The sequence below is a fragment of the Melampsora larici-populina genome (genome assembly GCF_000204055.1).
Source record: "Melampsora larici-populina 98AG31 unplaced genomic scaffold MELLAscaffold_4, whole genome shotgun sequence".
In the NCBI taxonomy this organism is placed as follows: Eukaryota; Fungi; Basidiomycota; class Pucciniomycetes; order Pucciniales; family Melampsoraceae; genus Melampsora; species Melampsora laricis-populina.
In genome coordinates, this window is record NW_006768768.1 from 512,504 (window position 1) to 532,836 (window position 20,333).

Genomic DNA, 20,333 nt, shown 5'->3' on the forward strand with positions numbered 1-20,333 from the left:
CAGGTGACTCAATAACCTCCTTGGTTTGTTGAAACTGAGAGTGAGAAAAGTTTATTGGGTTGTAAGTGCCTAAGTAGGGAGCTTTGTGCGAGTTTGATGGTCCAAAGGAGAGTGATTGCAAGGTACATTATATATTGGATGGGTATTCATACCCATCATGGCCTCCTGAGGCTGTACACCTGCCATGAGTCTTGTACAGGTGGTTTACACAGCCCACTGGCTTGTGTTTTTTTGTATATGACCTGTATATGAGACAAATTGATTGCTTTTCACAACCAGGTGGCAATCTTTTAAGCATGTAAGCCAAGAGAATCATTCTGAGGAAAAGAATCCCTGCAAAAGGTGTGAATTTTGCTATATGTAGGCATATTTTAGGGCTACTAGAGTCAATGTGCTTATGTAAGGTGTTTTTCATCAGAGGGTACAGGTGGGAAATCTTTAAAACATTCACTGTCAAAAATGTTCCTCATTCTCTCATCTCATCTCCTGATAATTTTTCCGCTCATATGTTACTTTTCCTATGCCCCAGTATTGGACATTATGCCCTGTTATGCCTACCTATTCCAAATGATACATTATTGATGATCCCAAGGTTGTCTAAAAAGAAAATAAGCATTATATTTGTCTTGACTGCAAAACTTGCTTTTATGCTTACTTTGGACTGATTGATGCAGCATTTGATATAATACTGAGTGATGCTTTGATACTAATATTGCTTGTATAGAGCATCAACTGTGCCCTCTTTTTCAAGTGGGTGATCCCCGTTCCTTTTCTGCCATGATTCTCATTTGTTAAAATTCCTTCCAATCTCTGTTCAGAATATTTCAAGAAGATATAAATTAGTCCCAAAAGATGTGCTCATCATGAGCAAGTGGCATTATCATATTTCTACGACATGTGGGGCATTTGACAACCCCATCTTTAGAGGACAAGATCAGGTACTAAGTTTTTATTCAAGATGCCAAACACCACAATAGAATTGATTTTAACGGGCAATTTGAATCAGCAATCTATTTTGATATCTCTTGTCCTGAGTGAATATAAGCATAAAATCACCTACATTAATACATTGTTCATGAAATATATGAGGAGTTAGACATTTCAATTTCACAACTCTTTGACCCTCCAAGAATTTTGATAGACAGATTGGGCATCCTTCAGAACCTTTGGTTTGATTTTCAACCAGAGGCTTTGATATATATTGGTAATGGCCACTTGGTTCTAAAGGTTCAGAGGAAAACTTAACCAGCCCATCAGCAGAGATGAAATTGACATAGTAATATGTGCCACAGCCCCACATCAATTGTGAATAAAAGACTCCAAAGCAGTATCAACCATTCATGGAATGAAAACACTGGTTCCCAGAGGGCACTTTATCATCATATGTACTCCAAAACTTAGTCTTTAAGGTGTTGTGGTTGAACATGGGATAGAACTTAAAGAGGCTTACCATCCTTTTTCACCTGGCTATGAAGGTAATCCTGAAGCCCATCAATATAAGTGCTTGATCTATACATCATATCAATGAAAAAATCTTGATTTTCAAGATACTTCTCCCCTTTTGAGACATCCAGACCATATAAATCTCCTTTTCCTCCTTTGAGTGCAGAGTCCTGGATATGACATAAATGTAGACAAGCTTTGATATATTCTAACTTGACCGAATGTAAGCCTACAAAAGGCATGAGGAGTCCCTTTATGTAAGGGTCCTTATCTCCTTCATCAAGGTATCTCTGAATAAGTGGCTGTAATTTTGCTTGAGACTTGAATCTCTGCTGGATATTTTTAAATTTTTTAGTGGTTGATAACCAAGATTTGACAAGCTGCTTTGCAATTGGATAGCATCTCTCTAGGTATTGCAATATATGATACACACCTGGGATCTCTTCATCTGGAGTAGTTTCATGGATCACATGGTGGATACATTGAAATGTCAATGACTTGATAAACCTTGTATTGGCTAAAGACCTTGTGTGAAGTGATTTGTCATACATCTTCATAATTGCAGGTATCTGATGGTCATGGTAATGTAGGTTTTTCCTGATTTCTAACATCAGCTCAACTCGTTTGAGAGCTTCCGTGATAGCGAGCTGCTGGGAGCCTGAATAGAATCTGTCGAGATGTTGCAATATCTGATATAAACAGTGGATCGCTCCATCTGAAGTATACTTGTCAATACTGCCATCCATAGCTAAGGCTTGTAATGACAATGACTCAATAATCCCTGCTTCAAATAAAGACCTATTTTGAAGCAGCTTGTTGTGTATTCCTATCAATCCAGGAGTTTGAAGGCTTTCTTGAGATCCCTGGAGGTAATTCCTGATGTTTAGAATCAGCTCAGCTCGCTCGAGGGCTTCCGTGAGATCTGTAATAAGTCAGAATGGCATCAACTACATCTCAAAGGGACAAGCAAGTAGATAAATGGAAAGTACTCACATTTATCCACCGGAAGGATGTCTATCCTCCCATACGATACACCTTTCACCTTGGGTTCGAGGTCCATTCCTGAAGATAGCATCAACGCTCCTATTCCAAATTCAGGAGCATGATCAAACTGAACTTACCCTGTGTCAGGAAGAGCTCCAATCCTCCTCGGCAGACACGACCTGTGTTAGGATCTTGGCTTATTGATTTAACATGTCCCATCGGAAGCAGAGACTGGAGCAATCGAAGAACACTCAATGTCCATAATCTTTCATATGTTTTCAGATTGTCGCGTTGTAAATATTCTAGTACAGCAATGAGAACAATTTCAATATGAAGACAATTGTCAACTGATGAACCCCCAAATAAAGAATCACGAATCATAATGTCCAATTCTCTAGCTATAGTTCTGATAGCTGAGTTATATGTTTGACCGTCTCGCGCAAGATAGAAAATCTTGTACTTCCTCATCCTTCGAGTAAAAAGATTTGTGAATTTGTGAGTAATTTCTAATATCGAAGTTCCCGGACGAGTCTTACTTTCAACACTTTCATGAATTGGTGACCATATTTCTAATGCCTTGACTGTTTCATTTAAAATATCTTCAACACATTCAGATTCACTTCCGTGACTTCTGATAAAATTAATTCTTCTTTCTAAAAGGTTCTCTTCTTCATGTGAATCAGGATTTGTTGGAGCCGTTAAATGGCGTATTGCATTTCCATGTTCCATTTGAACTCCTCCCAACAAGTTCATATCCTCCACTTCAATTGCTCCTTCAGTCAAGCTTTCTGATGGAGTAAGAGCCCAGGAACTGCAGGTAAAGATCAAGTAACACCACCAAGAAAAAAAAATCTTGGTCATACTTTGACAGGTTATCTACCTAAGGTTTCTTTTAATCAAGTGGTAAACAAGCAAGACGAAAGAAATGGCAAGATGACTGAACGGGTCTTTGGTGGTCCAGGTTACTGACGCCAATTTTGTGCGAAGGAAAGCTTTTGGCGAATTTCTCTTACCTCTTTTAATACCTTGGATCTGGCAACCTAGAACTCGCAGTTATGACATTGTTTGGCGAGAGTATGTAGTTGAAAAATAAGCGTATCGATTGTCGGGCATGTTCCATGTAAAATTTCGTCCTACTGCGAGCGCAGGCAGGATGTCATAGATCCTCGGGGTGTAGAGCATATTTACTACTTTTCGTAATACACTTGTTCGAAAACCCTCAAATGATTTGAAAGCAGAAAGCACATCAACCAATTCAAACAGCACATTCAGGAGACTGGTGCATATGTGCATCTCAGACTCTTCGCGGCGATCATGAAGTTTGGAACTTGGGGACGCGTTTGCAGGCGTTGCTTTAGTGAAATTGTGTGGGACCAATATGACCATGAAATTGTCTTTGAAATCAAATTGATAGATTAAAAACCCATCGTAAGGTTTTTTTACCTATAATTGGATAAAATTACTTCAAGAAGAGTCTGAAACAATTATAAAAGTTATTGAAAAACAGATCATCTATAATCCTTAATTTGAGTTGTCTTGACTTCTTTTTTTATAGAAAAAATAATAGACACAACTGAAATTATGGTCTCTGAGTTTTAATGAAGTCTAAGAATGATTTCTTTAACTACAGGTTCAGATTTCCTTCGGGTGTAAGATTTTGGATAGAAACAACAAAAGGATTGAATCAACTTACTGTTGTTCTCAAAAAGCTTGTCCAAGTTTTCGCGCAAAGCTCAAGCAGTTTGGCGCGGGATTTTTGGCAAGCTTTGTAAGAACAACAGTAACTGGTTGAAAAAGGATCAAAGATACTATATACTAGATACAATACCCATGATCTGGATTTGATTGATGATGATGGGAAGTTCAATGAGCTTATCACCAGGCCTTCACAAGGTCAGATCGCTTCGAGCCGCTGGAACGGTTCATGATCCATTCACAAATGTAATGTTACAGGATTCCCAAGTGATGTTTGTCAAGGGCTGGGTATCCGAGGTCTATGTACAGTCGTTTTCAAAAAGCTTGCCGCTAATTCACCGCCAAATTGCTTGAGTTTTGCCAAACTTAACTAAGTCCCAAAGGTGGACCTAACCACCAACTCCACCAAGGGACTTACTCGCAAACGCGCAAATCTAGCGTGAGATGCGTCAGGGCTTCTTGCTCAAATCTCTCATCCCCATGGCACAGAAACCTGCCTTATCAACCCTCCAAGAGATGATAATGAAAAAATTGCGCAGGCGCCCTGCCCAGAACTGGCCGCTCTCGGCTCCTTATTATTCCACATGGTTGTAAGACTATCTCAAAAAAACACAATAGGGCCACACTCGGGGCCCTACATGAGCAGAACAAGACTGCGGCGTCCTAAACTCCAATAATTGAACAAATATGTCAAATTTACAGACAAAACCTTTCATTAACCATCAATTAGATTTGGACAAACTGTTGTTTGTCGCGTTAGGATTCACCGCGAAATCTACAAGTCCCTCAAGGGCAGTCCTCCAAAAGCTTCAAGTCATCAAACCCATCGGCCATCATGGGTGTTATATAGAATTCAATGTCAATTTAAATCGAATCACCACCAGGAATCACCTCGAGACCATTTCGCTTACCTTCATGGTGCTTTCGTTCGCGTCAACTTCGAACCTCTCAATCTATACGTTGGACTTTGTTTGAATCGTACCGATCTGAAACAGGTGTCTATGACTATCGTGTTTAATCATCAAACCATTTAAAAACAATTTAACATCACCTCTCAACGCGACGTTCAGTTATCAAGACCTTTAATTGCAATCCGCTTTGGAACCTTCCACCTCACTCGGACAAAGCAATCATTGATCAAAACCATCATAGCTTGTCTTTACAATTACTATTATACCTTTAATTTTGCACGAACGTCTTTGCTGCCGGTGTTGATTGGCCCACGCGTTGTGTGCTTCACGCTACGAACGCCAGGGCCATTTGTCCCGTGCACATACACCATCAACATATATCCTCTCGCATTCAAGACTGCCTTGAAATCTGTCGCGTCTCTGACTAGTTGTAGCTGAATCTTCCTTTCACACTCTCTTTTGATCAAACAGTAAGCCCCTTTTCCAAATGGTTTTGATTCGGTTTACATAAAGATTGACGATCACAGAACAATCAACTTATTGCTTGATTCGTATTCTGCAGGTTAAGAATTAGTTTTTATTCGGAATCGTTGTCGGTCAACAATATCTTTCAATTCCGGATCCACTGGGCGGAAAACTGAATATATCACAACTATCACAAACCATGCTCACACGAAGCCACTCCGCCACCAATGCAGCGTTATTTAACCAGGATCTTGAATCACGCAAGGCGATGTCGCTCACTGCCCGCCCAAAACTTCGACAAGTGCTTCTCAACACTAGTGAAGCTCGCCAAGCCGAAGCAATCTCCGAACTCTTTGAGGAAACGTATGGATACCCTGCTCGGCCAGAGCAGATTGAGGCAGTAGTCCATCTGCTCAATGGTCGTACAACATTCTTGCTTGCGGGAACTGGCTTTGGAAAAAGCAGAGTACCTGAAATGGTTTACCTATTGTACGACAAGGCATATGCACCAATCATTATGAGCATCAACCCACTGGATGCACTTGGAGATGATCAGGTCAGTCCTTGTAGAAATGTAAAAGTTTCTTGCGTTCACATAGCTGATGTACAATCATATTGACATGGGCACCCAGGTCATCGAAAAATCTTTGGTCGATATGAATGCGGTGAATTTAACTGGGGCCAACTGCACCCAAAAGACGTGTGATTCAATTCTGCAGGGGAAATATTTGTTTGTCTATGTGGTATGTCTTTTTCATCATCATGAGGTTGTGAACCTTTGAGCTAATCGGAAGATAATATCTCTCTTTGGCATGATCTGCAGAGTCCTGAAGTTGCCTTGACAAGCGACATCTTTGACAAAATGTGGCGTGATCCACAATTTCAGGCTCGGTTAGTACTGAAGGTTGTTGATGAAGCCCATATGGTGTATACCTGGGGACTTGTCGCGAGTGGTCAAGCAAAACGATTGGCTAGCCACGTTCGCGTACAGGATGGAGGAGTCTTCCGCCCCTCATATGGAGAGCTGGCCCGTCGATTCCTATCTGCCGACAAAGTCCCACTTCTATTAATGTCTGCAACATGCCCTCCTCAGGCCATTCAGGCTATCATGTCGAATCTCAAACTCGACACACGTGGGGTTGCCTTTGTCCGCGCGGAACTTACTCGACCGGAATTACGACTCGTACGCAGGACTTTCAAACGACCTCTCAAAGCATCATTACGTGGCCTATTTTCTCATCACACATTAGTACCCACCGGCATGATCCCTCCCACACTGCTGTTCTCTGGTACCCAGAACGCGACTTTGGAGTACATGCAGATAATCAATTCACATTCATCCCGAGGTCACCCCAGCGAATCTGCCAATGGCTCTTCCGGCTTCGCTCGCAGGTACCACGCCACGACCGGCCCAAATGCCAAGCTTGCCACAGTTGCTGCCTATGTATCAGGTGCTCTGGCGGTAATATGTTGCACCCTCGCTCTTGGATTAGGCCAAAACTGGAAACGGGTTCGTCGGGTCATCATAGTCGGACGGCAAGATCCATGTAGTTTTATCCAGATGTCTGGACGATGTGGCCGTGACGGGCGGCGTGGCTTAGGTATCCTTTTGGTTGAACACAAGAGAGCAAAGGGTAAAAATGTGGTCAGCGACTTCTGGACACCTACGGTTCAGTCTGATGATGACAGAATGGACGCACTGGCTATCACACTCGTGTGCCTTCGTGTCGCGCTAGCTGTGGATCTACGGTGAGTAGTGTGACAGTTTGAATGACGCTCCAATATTAAGCTAACTGACTTCTTCTATTTTGCTTGCCGGTAGCCTTGGCTACATCCCCCTAGATTTAAACGATGTAGCTGTAACTGACGAGGTGAAACGGCAATTTACAGCGGGCATGACACAGTGTGACTGCTCCAATTGTAAACCGGATGAAGCAGAAGCACTGTGGCTTGCACAGCCTGCTCTGACAAACGATAACTTTGATTCTGCTTTACAAATGGGCGAGGACGACCTCTTCAATCTGATCAAAGACCTACCTGACGCGCCTCCACGGCCCCCGGCTGAAAATCGGCCACTTGCATCTCTCTGTGGACCAGATGACCCAATTCTCAAAACCCCTTTGCTTAAAATTCTTGTGACTGAACTGGTCCAGACCTTCACCGAACTTTTCAATGGATACTTCTTGGACCCTTCTGACCTGGCCTCATCTGACTTGTTTGACTTGGATATGGCGTGGGATATGGCCAAAAACATTGATCTATTCGACTCACCCAATGATCTCGCAATAGTCTTAGCTGGAGAGACTATTCCCGGCCAATTTCCTGCCTTATTTCAGACTTTCAGCCGTTGGAAGACTCAATTCAACACCGACACAGTTTTGGCTGAAGCCTCAGAGTTTCGTAATGCTGCGAACAGGGGCAATAGTCGTCTTAACATTCCACAATCAGTCGAGGGTGCCCAGATAGCAAAGGAGCGTGCTGAAGCTGCGAAACAGTCAGTCAAAGAGGCACGGGCCATTGAGAAACAGCGAGCCGCCAAGGCCAAGGAGGTTGAGCAAGCGCGGCGCGCGCAGGAAAAGCGGGAGGCTGAGGAGCGTGCAAAGGCAATCAAGGAGGAGGAGCGAGCCAGACGTGCCCAGGAAAAGCTGGAGGCTGAGAAGCGTGCGAAGGCAATTAAGGAGGAGGAGCGAGCAAGACGTGCCCAGGACAAGCTAGAGGCCAGCCAGCGCCTCAAGGCGGCTAAGGAGGCCGAGCGAGCACGGCGTGTGCAGGAAAAGGTAGAGACTGACCAGCGTACAAAGGCCGCTAAAGAGGCAGAGCGACTTCGACGTGCTCAGGCAAAGGGAGAAGGTTCAACTTCACGAGAGCTTTCAACCAAAGGTACCAAGCGAAGATCCGAAGGAGCACCGGCCACCGGGCCATCCAAGCGGAGGCCATCACAGCAGGTCAAAGAGCTTCGATTGCATACCTAATGAAATGCTAAGATGTAAACTGACATTGAGTTCTTTCAAATGAAACCAGGGTATCACTCCTCCTCACACTCCTCATTATCCTCAGCCGCCAACACATCCGACGCACCCCATCGAAACCTTGATGATCGACCCGCGTTTGAGTCAGCTCGGACCAACTTGATCATTTGCCGCAACCCTGCACGCCACACGTTGATTACTGGCGCTGGATGACCTTTGCCCGAAAAAAGGGCCAAGTTACCTTCCGCATAAGTGAGGAAAGATTCCAGTGAGGGGCTCGTAATGGTGTTTGTATTTGGCTGAAAGATCAGTTTGTGACCCGAGGCCACTTTCAAGAGCTGCATCAATTTCCGTAACTGATTCGGATTGTTTGTATAAGTTAATCCTACTGGCTCTCTGATTTGAAATGAAATACATTGACCATTCATAAAACGAACTCACCATGGGCACGTTGTTTGAGAGCCTGTAGGTCAGGCGATCAATATTGGTACCATGACCCTATTTAATGGCAAATTGATTCTCAGGCATTGTCAGCTGGGTATTTCTCGTTGGTAAGGCGACAAACATTGCGTGAATGTGGACTCACCGTATTATTATACACCTGCTTCAGCCAGAAGATATGGACTTCTAAGAATTCATCAATAGCCATCCAATGGTCCGTTCGCTCATTTGAAGGTAAAAGGATTGAATGTTTGATAGAATGTGCAAGGCCTGCAGGTAGGTCTTCTTCGAGCAGAAGGACCATTCGAGGAATATGGCGAGCGTAATGAGATAAGCCGGTCAGACCCTGCGCCATTACAGACCACCGCTTCCACATCGCCATAAGCCGGCCGATGTCACCGGCGCGGGTTGCATCTTGGGCCTCTACTACGGTAGCAAAATCACGCAGGCGAAGTAAAAAGTTATGGCGAGTGTGATCTTCACTTGCTTGCGCCTCTTTGATAGCCTGAGCATCAAAGTACTGACTCCAAACTAAATCAATTACCCTATCACAGTCCGAAACTTTGGCCAGATCAATACCATCAACCAAGGAAATAACTTGTCTGCATCGGTAAATTCAATGGTACGTTTCAGTTTTTCTTGTTTTTTGGTGACAGTATAAAAGGTTACTTCAGCTCACCTGAGAATGAATACCAGGTTTGCCTTATGAACCTGTTGGAGCGATCGCATAATGCAGTTGAAGTCCTGCAATGCCACCGGTTTCTTGTAATCGCCACCTAATGCAAACGAAGACCTCCACACCCCCGAATCGTCTCCTATGTCTGAATTCCCCCAGTGATGAGCCCAGATAGCCTTCAAGAAATTCCACGTTGTGTGTGCCCCGCCAAAGACGGAAAGCACCCAATCAAGCCCTTCCACCTTGTCTATGGGCGGAAATCGCTTCATGCGCAAGCTTTCAAGTAATTGATTTGATCCAACGTCGCCTCCCGCAACTAATATCTTCTCCGCATACTTGTCCTTATCCAATCCAATCTGTGCTAAGACCTGGTCTAGTACTCGAGAAACTCCCTCCGCTGAAGAGTCCGGCGCGTCCATCATTCTCAAGAAGTGAATGTTCGATTTGTGCATGGGAATGGGGTCGATTGGAGGCGGGCGTGTGGCTAGGTTGGGAAGCTTGGTGGCATCAACAGGGAAGTGAGAAGAATATTCAATCAATGCTTTACCGAGTTGAGCTTTAATGACTGATTTCCAGTGTTTAATGCATGAAGGGCCAGGAATGAAAAGCGACATGTTGATTGGCTTGCGGTCAGCAGCCGCCATTGAATCCAAAAAGGTCGCCAGTGAGACAGCCTCATCAGTACATTTGGCCTGTAGGCAGGCTTGAACAACGATAAAAAACCCCCAAGTGCCGTGGAACAGGCGTGAAGAAGTCTCGATACGAGTATTGTGGATTTTAAGGTGTATGTCAATATTATCGTAACATAAGATTGGCATGATCTTGTGATTAATTTTAAATAGTTCCATCATCCGGGACTCTTGTAGAAGTCTTAGATGATCCATCGCTTGTAGGATACTTGGGCGCGACGCAGTTAAACCACAGCTGTGGAGCCATTCGTTGACTCGGCAGGACACCCCACCAGCTATGGCCATTAGGCCATTTGCTAGGGGAATGGCGTTGCATCGTCGATTGGCAGCAAACGCAATCATCGCACAGATCATCACCGGGAGCTACAGGATAGCTAATGTGGTCAGTGGAAAATTACTGAGGCCACAATTTGATATCACTCACCCTATTAACCTTGTGGGCAGCTAGGTCGGTCGAATTTGGCTTCACACAAATCATATTTTCCATCGATAAGACCATGGCTTCGTCAACAGCTTCATCATGCACAGTTGCAGGATCATTTGGATTTGAGGCAGTAGAGTCCAAGGTTTCGTCGACCTGTCCGTCGTCCACCTGCTCGTGCAGACCTAGTTTGAGGCGGATGAGGTTGTGCAAGAAGCTCATCCCGGTGCGCACTTGATTCTCGCGATACGCTTCGGCACTCTCGCTGAAGAAGTCAGGGTTGATACGGTTTGAGCTAACATACATTCCATTTGGAAAAAAACCACGTGGGCCTTCCTGCTTGTTAACAATTGCGGACGCCTGATGATTGTCACCACGGTTAGTGAATTAGGTGAGTTCCCATTAACTGTCTTCATATTAAAGTAAGTACACCACTAACCTCTTCTAATATGAGCGACTCCCAATGGCTTTGGCCGTCATCAGTAGATGACATCATTTTCCCAAAATTTCTGATTATAGATTGACTTGACTTGACACCCATTCCGGCCTTCATCAAACGTCGGCGATATACAACTGTAGGATGGTTTGATGACATGAAAGTCACCATGAATTGCTTTGGCGACATCCCGGCCTTGGTCATGTAATCACAGATCATCACAGCCCTTTCGTCAGTGGTTTTGCAAGCGTCTTTGCTGGAGAGGGGTTGGCTTGGGGAATCCATAGGTGATATTTTTGGAAATGGTAGCAGAATCAAGTGATTGGAAGAAGTGAACGTGATTGACAAATGACAGAAACTTGTAAATGGATTCAGCAGATAATTCGAGTGAAAACGATTTTTGTGTAATTCGATAAAATGCTATTCAGGATTATAATCAGAGTGATAGCAGCGTTTTTTGGGAATCATGACTTTCCAATAAGCATGCCCCAACAAAGGCCCCATAGTATCACCCAGTGGGGGATCCCATTGATCGGAATGGATGTGCTTGAAACGTCCCATTACGAAACTCCCACTATCTCAGTAGTTTCATCAGGTTATGGAGTTCAAGCGCGTGTTATGATAAACAAATACTAACACGCGACTGGCCGACCAATAGGATCCAAATACTTCATAGAATCTCACACTGTTCTTCCGTGCACCGAGCAAATCTCTTGTGTCTCAGCATCACTTTGCTCCGACCATGCGGGAATGCTATTCAGTGTGAGGTGCCCTTCACAGAAATCCGGCAAAGGCTCTTCCGAGCCTTCGGACAGGCTAAATTTTATGAGCTCCACTATTGGCCATTCCATTCCGGCTTGACCAGTTCAAGAAATCCGGCGAAGCCTCTTCCGAGCCTTCGGACAGGCTATATTTTATGAGCGCTTGCCCATTCCATAGAATAGCCCAGTAAGAGTTCTTCCGAAATTTACTGTTCGATCTTGATACGCTTCCGCTGTGGTCTATATCCCTTTTGAAGGTATATAGACCAACTATTGGGCTCTCACTGATTTTTCAAACCACCTCCCCCTGACTTTATTTTCTTAGACTGCACGATGGATCAGCCTGACAGCCCAAATACTGAACGCGAAGGGAAAATTGACAGGATTTGTGAATATATAAAATCTGAAGGCATGGGGTTACTTGAGTTTGCAAATGCGGTAGATGAGATCCACCTGAATCCGCCGTTGTATGACTCCTCAGCTCCGTCTATCGCCGTGGCCAATAGGAAGACACTTGATATTGTCCGCTTTATCGATGCTCACGGGATAAATGTCTTTGCATTCATCTTTCATTTCCTGGACCCCCGTTTTGGACGTCATCAACCACAACGATACACTTTATGTGGGAGTACGTACCTATCGTGTTGTTTGATTCGCAAGGTTCTCGCGTCTATACAAGCTCAAATCAACAAAGCTGGGAATCTGGATGGCATCTGGCGTGAGATCATACAAGAGCAGGTAAACATTTGCAGCTATGCGGGTTCTGTTAGAAGTGTTGCCGGACTAGGTGCTAATCTGAACTTTTTTCCTTTGCCTCAGGCCAACAACCTTCACATCAACACCAATGCCTCTGGGTGACGGTGTAGGGGCACAGACGGGCAAGTCAAATATGTAAGGTCATGATTATATTTGTGTCGGACTTGATACACCAATACTAATGTGACATTGCCAGCAGGATAGGCTGTAGGACGCTCCAAACATGTACAAAGTGCATTGTATGGATTAGCTCAGCACAAAACGCTGTTTGAACTTAGTGTCCTTTACTTAGATTATGTTGCAAGTAGAATGATTTCTGACGCGCAGCATTTGAAACACTTGTAGACAGGTGTCGCCCCGAGTGTGGCCCTATTGTGTTTTTTTGAGATAGTCTTACAACCATGTGGAATAATAAGGAGCCGAGAGCGGCCAGTTCTGGGCAGGGCGTCTGCGCAATTTTTTCATTATCATCTCTTGGAGGGTTGATAAGGCAGGTTTCTGTGCCATGGGGATGAGAGATTTGAGCAAGAAGCCCTGACGCATCTCACGCTAGATTTGCGCGTTTGCGAGTAAGTCCCTTGGTGGAGTTGGTGGTTAGGTCCACCTTTGGGACTTAGTTAAGTTTGGAGTTTTGCGGGCAAATTTTGGCAAGCTTTTTGAAAACGACTGTACTTCCTCCAGCCGTTGGAAGTCTTGTCAGCTTAAGAAAGCCCTCTCTGCACGGCCACGTCCGCGCGCCTCGCAGAGGGGCTTACAACTAATCATCGATTTTTGCAGAGGTCGCAGCCACCAGGAGAGCCATGACTGTCAGGCCCTGACACTGACACTGACTGTCAGCCCCCCCACAACCCATGAATTCATGGGTGATAACACACTACAGAAAGGTGGGACACCATCTGTCGCATACCCTGTCTCTACTGTTGGCACCTGGTCAACAGGCAAAAGACAGATCTGGTGAAAAATATTTGAACATTTCACCCATTTCAACCCATTTAAATTCCTTTCTACCAACCGAGATAAAGAAGTCTTACTAACCTATAAAACAGATATTGAATGAACTCAAAGCTCATTGAGACAATCAGAACAAAGAACTTTATTACTTTTGTCTGTTAGATCTGAGATATCTCTTCATTTAAAACACAACAAAGCACATCAGATGATGATCATCATTCAGGGGATCAAGATAGGATTCATTCAATTGGTCAATTAGCTGATGATATCTTAGATCATGCTTATGCTACACAGATTATTTGTAAATTTTCTCTTTATCTTGCCTATCTTTTTGTTGTTATTATATCGATCCTATCTGATGGATTGATTCATGTTCTAAAAGAACACACCTGAATAACAAAAAACACATAAAAAAACCTTTGGATTAATCAAATCATGTTTCTGTCTTTGATTTGAAAATCCGCATCATGATCCGAAACAAGTTGGAATTGAGGTAAGATTACAACAGGATTTGATAGAACACTGGTACAGAGACAAAGAATCCTGTGCAAAACAAGACGAGTTAATGTCTTTTTATCACCTTACAATCCGCCCTTACATTCAATTCAACTTCACCGATCCATCTGTGTACTCAAAATTCAATCTATATTTGTCCATGCGCTGAAAGTGAGATTTGAATGTGGGTCTTTGGAAGGCATCACAGTTCCGGTTGACTTGGGGTGAGGTGGTGAAACAGAGGTGGTGATTGATTAATTGGAGGTGTGGAGAATGAAAGGTCTCACCAAGCTTTCATTTGGGATGTGACATGGCGGAAACAAAGAGTGAAAGAATTGTGCTAAATTTCACGGGGAAGGGACAGGTCACTGAAAGGCCTGACTGTCAGTGGCCTGACAGTACTGTCAGGGTTGTCCCAATTGCCCCTCTTTCTCGATTTTTGGCGTGAACACTCCAAGCGTTAAGGTCCTTATGTTGTTTTTTGCATTTCAACGCTTTCCTCGCAAACAAACACCACTTCACCCCCCAGGGAAAGTGGTTCACCAATGTTGTCTACATACTTTCATCTATTCATCATGCTTTTTTTGAGCTTGATTGTGAAGCCCTTATGCCCCACTAGTAACATGGCTTACGGCTTGTATTCACACTTTAAGTGTTTTTGAGGGATTCTTTATGTCTGAAAGTCAAAAATTAACCCAAAAGACCGCTGTGCAGGTGGGATTAGTGCAAATCTTTGAACCTCTGTTGTGGCCGCATCACTCAGAGTATCCATGATGTTGGTCCATGAGGACATGTAGAGAGCATTTATGAACCACTTTCCCTGCAGGGCAAAGTGGTGTTTGTTTTTGAGGGAAGCATTGAAATGCAGAAAACCACATAACGACACATAAAGCTTGGAGTGTTCACGCCAAAAATCAATGATTAGTTGTAAGCCCCTCTGCGAGGCGCGCGGACGTGGCCGCGCAGCGAGGACATTTAGGGTACTCAAAGGTATGCACACGTACATACTTTTTTTTGGCGGGGAAAGAGAAAAAATATACTTTTGGCCTCTCTCCCCGCCAAAAAAAAGTATGCAGCGAAAAGTATGTACGTGTGCATACTTACTTTGAGTACCCCTATTTACGGTACTCAAAACGGCTCGGTCCGTGCTACCTTTCTTGAAAACCTGCTTTCAAAATGTTGTTTTTGCGGAGAAAATGAACCATACAGAACTCCAAAAAAAAGTTCCAGAGAATTCCCAGGAATTCCCCTGCAAAAAGATCAACTTTGAATCTATGTTTTTCACATTTTTTGAAAAAGGTGGCTTGAACCTAGTGGTTTTGAGTACCATAATTGTCAAGCTAATACAGCTGTTTCAAGAAAGGTTGACAACTTTTTTTGGAGAAAGTTGTCTCTGCAGCGGGTAAAACCAGAGACAAAACTCGATTTACAGGTTTATTCTTTTCTGTATTCTTCCAATTAGCGGAGAGACAAAATTGGGTGAGGGACAAAACAGGACAAAACCCGGGTTTTGCACATTGGCGAGATTTTCAAAAAAAAATCAATCTTTGTTGAAACAGCTGTAAAAAGTTCAACTCCATTTCAAAGTTAAGGTGTAGCTGGCTCTGATTCCCGAGCCCCATCCATCTGCTTTCCTTCTCACCCTTGATCACAACTCTGGTGAGTTCGGTCTCTTCGTTCACTAATCATTACGCGACAAGTCAAAATACAAAACAAAACGAATGAATCAAGTTGAGTGGTTGAACAATATTCAAAGAGACTACATATGTAGTACTATACATACAGCGCTTCAAGAAACCTTTGGTTTTTTTCGGGCACGAGAAACAAAATTAAAGGTCCAAAACTGTGGCCAAAACCCATTTTGGACACAAAAGTTTCTTGTCAAACCAAACAATTCTCTTTGACAGACCATAGCCGACGTCAGACCATTTGCCTATTGAGTTTTGCAAGCTACTTGACATGCCCTTTCTCCATGTCTACACTAGCTGCCCCGCATCACTTTCAACAACAACTCACCTTGACTGACTCTCGCTCCCCCTGACTCTCAATTCCATTTCGTTCTGGACCTCTGCCACTAGACTCTCCTGACAGGCCCAATCGAAATCCTATCGACCAGTTCCCATGCTGGCAACTTGAAACTGTCATGGTCTCCACTTCAACACTCACGCTTGCTTAGGAATAGTGATTTTCCGATTGTATCATTGAAGCGCCTGAACGTCCGATTCTGGCCACTTCAAATTCTCAGCTAGGCTTACTTTTTTACGTAGCTGTGTTCAATTCCGGCCATTTCAAAATTTACCGTGGAACCACTGCTTACGTAGGTCTGATCATTATCAACTAAGCTATCAATGCTGGTCCCCTGGGGTTTGCAACTGACTTTGTTCTGTTTGTTTCCCCCAAAAACTTCATTGGGCAATTTGTTTCGACCGGGTTTGCCATTGAATTGCTGCTTTGGTTTTGGCTTGGGTCTGATTCGCAACAATTGAACATTTAGGGAAATAGTCTAATGATACCGGCCTTGAGGACCCCCAAGGTTCTGACCCGCTCAATTCAAAAGTGACCTTTGCATCTCATTCAACTTCAAAGGATCCGTCATTTTGATTGAATTTGAGCTCTGACAAAGAAGTTGCACTTGTGGTTCTCCTTCCGGTTTGTTAGGTTGTTTCATTCATTCAAGATGTTTGTTCAACGGATGGAATCGATATCGCTTCTCAAATGTGACGCCAGATATTCCTGTGAAAGACACTACTGCCTTGCAATTTCATTCATTGACCGGTTCTTCCGTCCGGTTTCGACTGGGTGGTCTCCACTTTGGCCAAACGGTGAGTTGTTGGTGTTTGATTCTCAGATTCATGTGGAACAAAAAGGAATATCTCATCGCTGACCTTTGGGTTTGCCTCCGGTTTGCGCTGATATTTCAGGCTTGTTTGATGCCAGTTGCCTTGGGGAATCACCTTCACCTGTGATTTTTGTGATTATAAAAGGTCGCCGGAAGGAAGCGTGTCTTGTCCCCAGATTCTCAATCGACTCACTACGCTTGTTCTTTGGTCGCTATCTGGCTATTCTTGTCTTCGTCCTTCATACTGATTTTCTGTTCCTGATTATTTTGTCCTTCAAGTCCGTTGATTTCTCTTTCACTCACGATTATTTGCATGTTCTGATATTCTAAGATGTTTTCCAGATTAACAACAATGTCCAACCTCGTGCCAGACTTGCAAACACCAAGTATTGCAACACCGGAGGCTCTTTTGGAGTCAAGCTTGTCCTCGAATGCCCTGGTGGAGCAAGGTGCTATTTGTATGAATGACTGTAAGTTTCTATTTTTCTTTTGTCTTTTGATAAACAAAACCAAAGTTTTTTGTGGGTTTAGTGTTTGAGGATCCTACCCATCACCTCGATGGCGATGAGTCCCCAGCCAAACCGCCCAACCTCTCTCCTTTGCACCGAAAAGGCACCAACGCTCGCAAAATCTTCGAGGCTAAGCATGAGGTGGTAATCGAAGTAAACTTCAAGATTCATGTCGATCAAGAAGTTACGGTTGTGATCGAATCATCTAACACCTCCAGTTGCAAACGCAAGGCTGCAACGGTGAATGTCATTGATTCCAAGGTTTTCAACGCGTCCGGTGTCCGTCGTTTAAAACAATGTCTTTATGGGATGTCCTTCAAGGAATTCCGCGAAATTTGTGCTGGCATTTGTGAAGAGTACTCTACGGGAATGAAGCAGATTGTGTTATCTTCTGAAGTAGCTCCAAATTTGATTTGGAAGGCCTCTGTTGGAGGCAGTAAGTTTGAGCTGCACAACTACACTCACTGGTTTGAATTTGTCAATTTCATTTCACAACCTAAGAAGTGCAAAGGCAGTCTCACCATCATCACCCGGTCTGCCAAGGCGGCGGCGGCGCAGGAGGCCCAAGTAAGTATTTCAAAGGCCTCTTAAGTTTCACTGATTAGTTTGATAACTTGAGATTTTTACGGATCTGTGACTGTCATAGGTAAGCACAGTGAGAGAACTCATTGCTAATACTAACGGTTCAATGGCAAAGGATATTGAGATGGAGGCAATGTCCAAGGAACTGCAAGTATGTATCTAACTTCTTAATATGAATATCTTTCGAAATGGTGTTGATGTTATTGTCATTAGGCTTCCAAGGATCTCCTGGCTCTACACAAGCTGACTGCTACCATTTTTCGTACTAATTGTGAACGCGGAAATCCTTCGGGCGACTCCAGCATTGCGGTGGTACCTTGGAACCTCGGCTTCTGCTACCAATTCACTTTGAATCATGCCGTGATTTGGGCCAAAGCAATCGTAAGTCAACTTCCTCCAGTGCTAATGTATGTCATTCATATATTTAACGTATATGATTTTGAAATGTGTGGGTGATGTTAACCAGGTTAAAGGCCTCACCAGTTTGCATATGCCGCCAAATACTGCGGAGTACCAAGCCGAAATTGCCAAAACTCGTGTAATTCATGGTGCAACCCCTGTCGATGTGCGATCTAATGCCCATTATCAAACTATGGCGGCTTCGGGTGGTTATAGTAATCCCCCACCCCCTCCTGATGGTGTCCTTAACCCTGTCAAAGGGTTTGGTGCGAAAAGCAACCGCTCGGGATCTCCAGTGAAAAAATCCGCTTTTTTCAAATCCCCGCCAATGAATGTCAATGTGGCGTGTGTTTCTAAAGTGTTTGGCAGTTCTCATGCGGTCAAGAAAGAAGCAGGTAAGTCTTCTTCCAGGTTGTCACTTTGTGATTTTTGATTATTGAAGCCATCCTGCACTATTAGGCCACCCAAGCCCCAGCGGTTCTAACGATGCTCCCAGCTTGGTCAATGATTATGAAAACAATGCGGGCACCCCTCAATCAGACGACATTGAAATAGTGCAGGCGTGTTCAAAGCAATCTGACACCATCAATATTGTGAAATCACATCAGGTTCAATTGGACGAGTTTTTAGATGAATGTGGGGTGTTGCCAACTGACAACCTTATCCGTGCTCAACTCGAGTGCGCTGGAATCAAATCTTGGTCTGATTTAATCCCCTGTCTTCAAATGACCAAAAGCGTGCTCATTGAGCACAGCATTAATCGCCAAGTTGCTACTTGTTTGCTGAACACCGCCCTTGAGCGCCACTTGGCTTTATGTCGTGAGCCATTCTATTGATCTCTTCCCTGTCACATATCATACACTGATAATGATAACTGCCTACTAACCCTTTTTTTAGGAATCTCATTATAAACGAAGGTAGTGCTTTATACATGACATAATCCACTCATTGTTTTGTTCCACTCTTATTTGTAAGACGTTTCCTTCCCCCGAGTTTGTTATCCACAGTTTTTTTTCCTAGGTGCAATGTTTTAAGGGTTTATATATACACAATTATCCTAACATCATATGCTGTCTGCCTTTGATACTTATTGTAAGAGTTACATTGAATGTCCAATATCAGGCTTGTTAAAGATTTACACCCACGAATGTGATCCCAAATTGTGCGCGCAATTACCTTGTAAGACTTATGTCGATTTCTGGTTCGATATACATGCCCATCATATGAAACATAAGATGAAATGAAATTGTAACTTTAGAAGTTGTTTCCACATGGGCCACGTGAGATTGTTCCGCAACTTGACTTTGTCTTTGATTTCTGGACATAGACCATAACTTGTGAGATTGAAAGTCTCCCAAACGAAGTTGTAATAAAGTGTGAAAAAGGAATAACTTAAATGTTTATCCTCACGTATGTTGAAAGCATCAACATACCTCTGACAGCATTGAGAAATGATGTATTGGCTATTTTGAAGAGATGTCATCAGTTGTTCTAACACATCATTCCACTTTATCCCGCATTTACCACATAGGGGACCTTCCATAGTCAATGTTTTAGCCAAAAGAGGTCAATAGATTTCAGACAGACCAACTTCCATTACAAACGAGTCCATCAAATATTATAAAGACCCACAGAAGTAGTTACTTACCATGGCAATTTGTTTAATATTTTCAAAATGTATGATATACTTACGGTATTTATTATGACTTATGAAAAGATGTCTCAAAAGTTTGAAATGAGGTATTGATTTTAATTCAAAAATTAAACCTCAGAGACATGAGACTAAAACAACCATATCGATTTACCAATGGTACAAGCGGAAGAAACTACAAGATCAAAACCAACTCAAAACCATGATTTGCATACTGAAAATAACTAGATGACTATAGATAACTACAACCCCTAAAGAGA

At 43.4% G+C, this 20,333-nt stretch overlaps 4 protein-coding genes across 4 annotated transcripts; 2 read left to right on the top strand and 2 right to left on the bottom strand.

The window, feature by feature from the left end:
* Positions 1 to 575: 575 nt before the first annotated feature.
* Positions 576 to 3,288, bottom strand: MELLADRAFT_102650 (uncharacterized protein; the record flags this gene model as incomplete). Its single annotated transcript, XM_007405789.1, has 7 exons — positions 576 to 597; positions 656 to 810; positions 1,061 to 1,221; positions 1,451 to 1,672; positions 1,877 to 2,365; positions 2,437 to 2,526; positions 2,565 to 3,288. 7 exons carry the CDS (start codon positions 3,286 to 3,288, stop codon positions 576 to 578), a joined length of 1,863 nt encoding a protein of 620 aa, XP_007405851.1.
* A 4,438-nt stretch (positions 3,289 to 7,726) lies between these two features.
* On the top strand, positions 7,727 to 8,630 carry MELLADRAFT_51655 (uncharacterized protein; the record flags this gene model as incomplete). The annotated part of the gene is made up of 4 exons (XM_007405431.1): positions 7,727 to 8,129; positions 8,221 to 8,275; positions 8,336 to 8,378; positions 8,556 to 8,630. The coding sequence occupies 4 exons, from the start codon at positions 7,727 to 7,729 to the stop codon at positions 8,628 to 8,630; spliced, it is 576 nt and encodes a 191-aa protein (XP_007405493.1).
* Positions 8,631 to 9,583: 953 nt separating this feature from the next.
* MELLADRAFT_102652 (uncharacterized protein) lies at positions 9,584 to 11,334 on the bottom strand (the record flags this gene model as incomplete). Its single annotated transcript, XM_007405788.1, has 4 exons — positions 9,584 to 9,945; positions 10,390 to 10,636; positions 10,698 to 11,054; positions 11,134 to 11,334. The coding sequence occupies 4 exons, from the start codon at positions 11,332 to 11,334 to the stop codon at positions 9,584 to 9,586; spliced, it is 1,167 nt and encodes a 388-aa protein (XP_007405850.1).
* Positions 11,335 to 17,284: 5,950 nt separating this feature from the next.
* MELLADRAFT_102653 (uncharacterized protein) lies at positions 17,285 to 19,666 on the top strand (the record flags this gene model as incomplete). The annotated part of the gene is made up of 7 exons (XM_007405432.1): positions 17,285 to 17,402; positions 17,464 to 18,008; positions 18,088 to 18,174; positions 18,792 to 18,817; positions 18,865 to 18,976; positions 19,320 to 19,339; positions 19,522 to 19,666. The coding sequence occupies 7 exons, from the start codon at positions 17,285 to 17,287 to the stop codon at positions 19,664 to 19,666; spliced, it is 1,053 nt and encodes a 350-aa protein (XP_007405494.1).
* Positions 19,667 to 20,333: the final 667 nt, after the last annotated feature.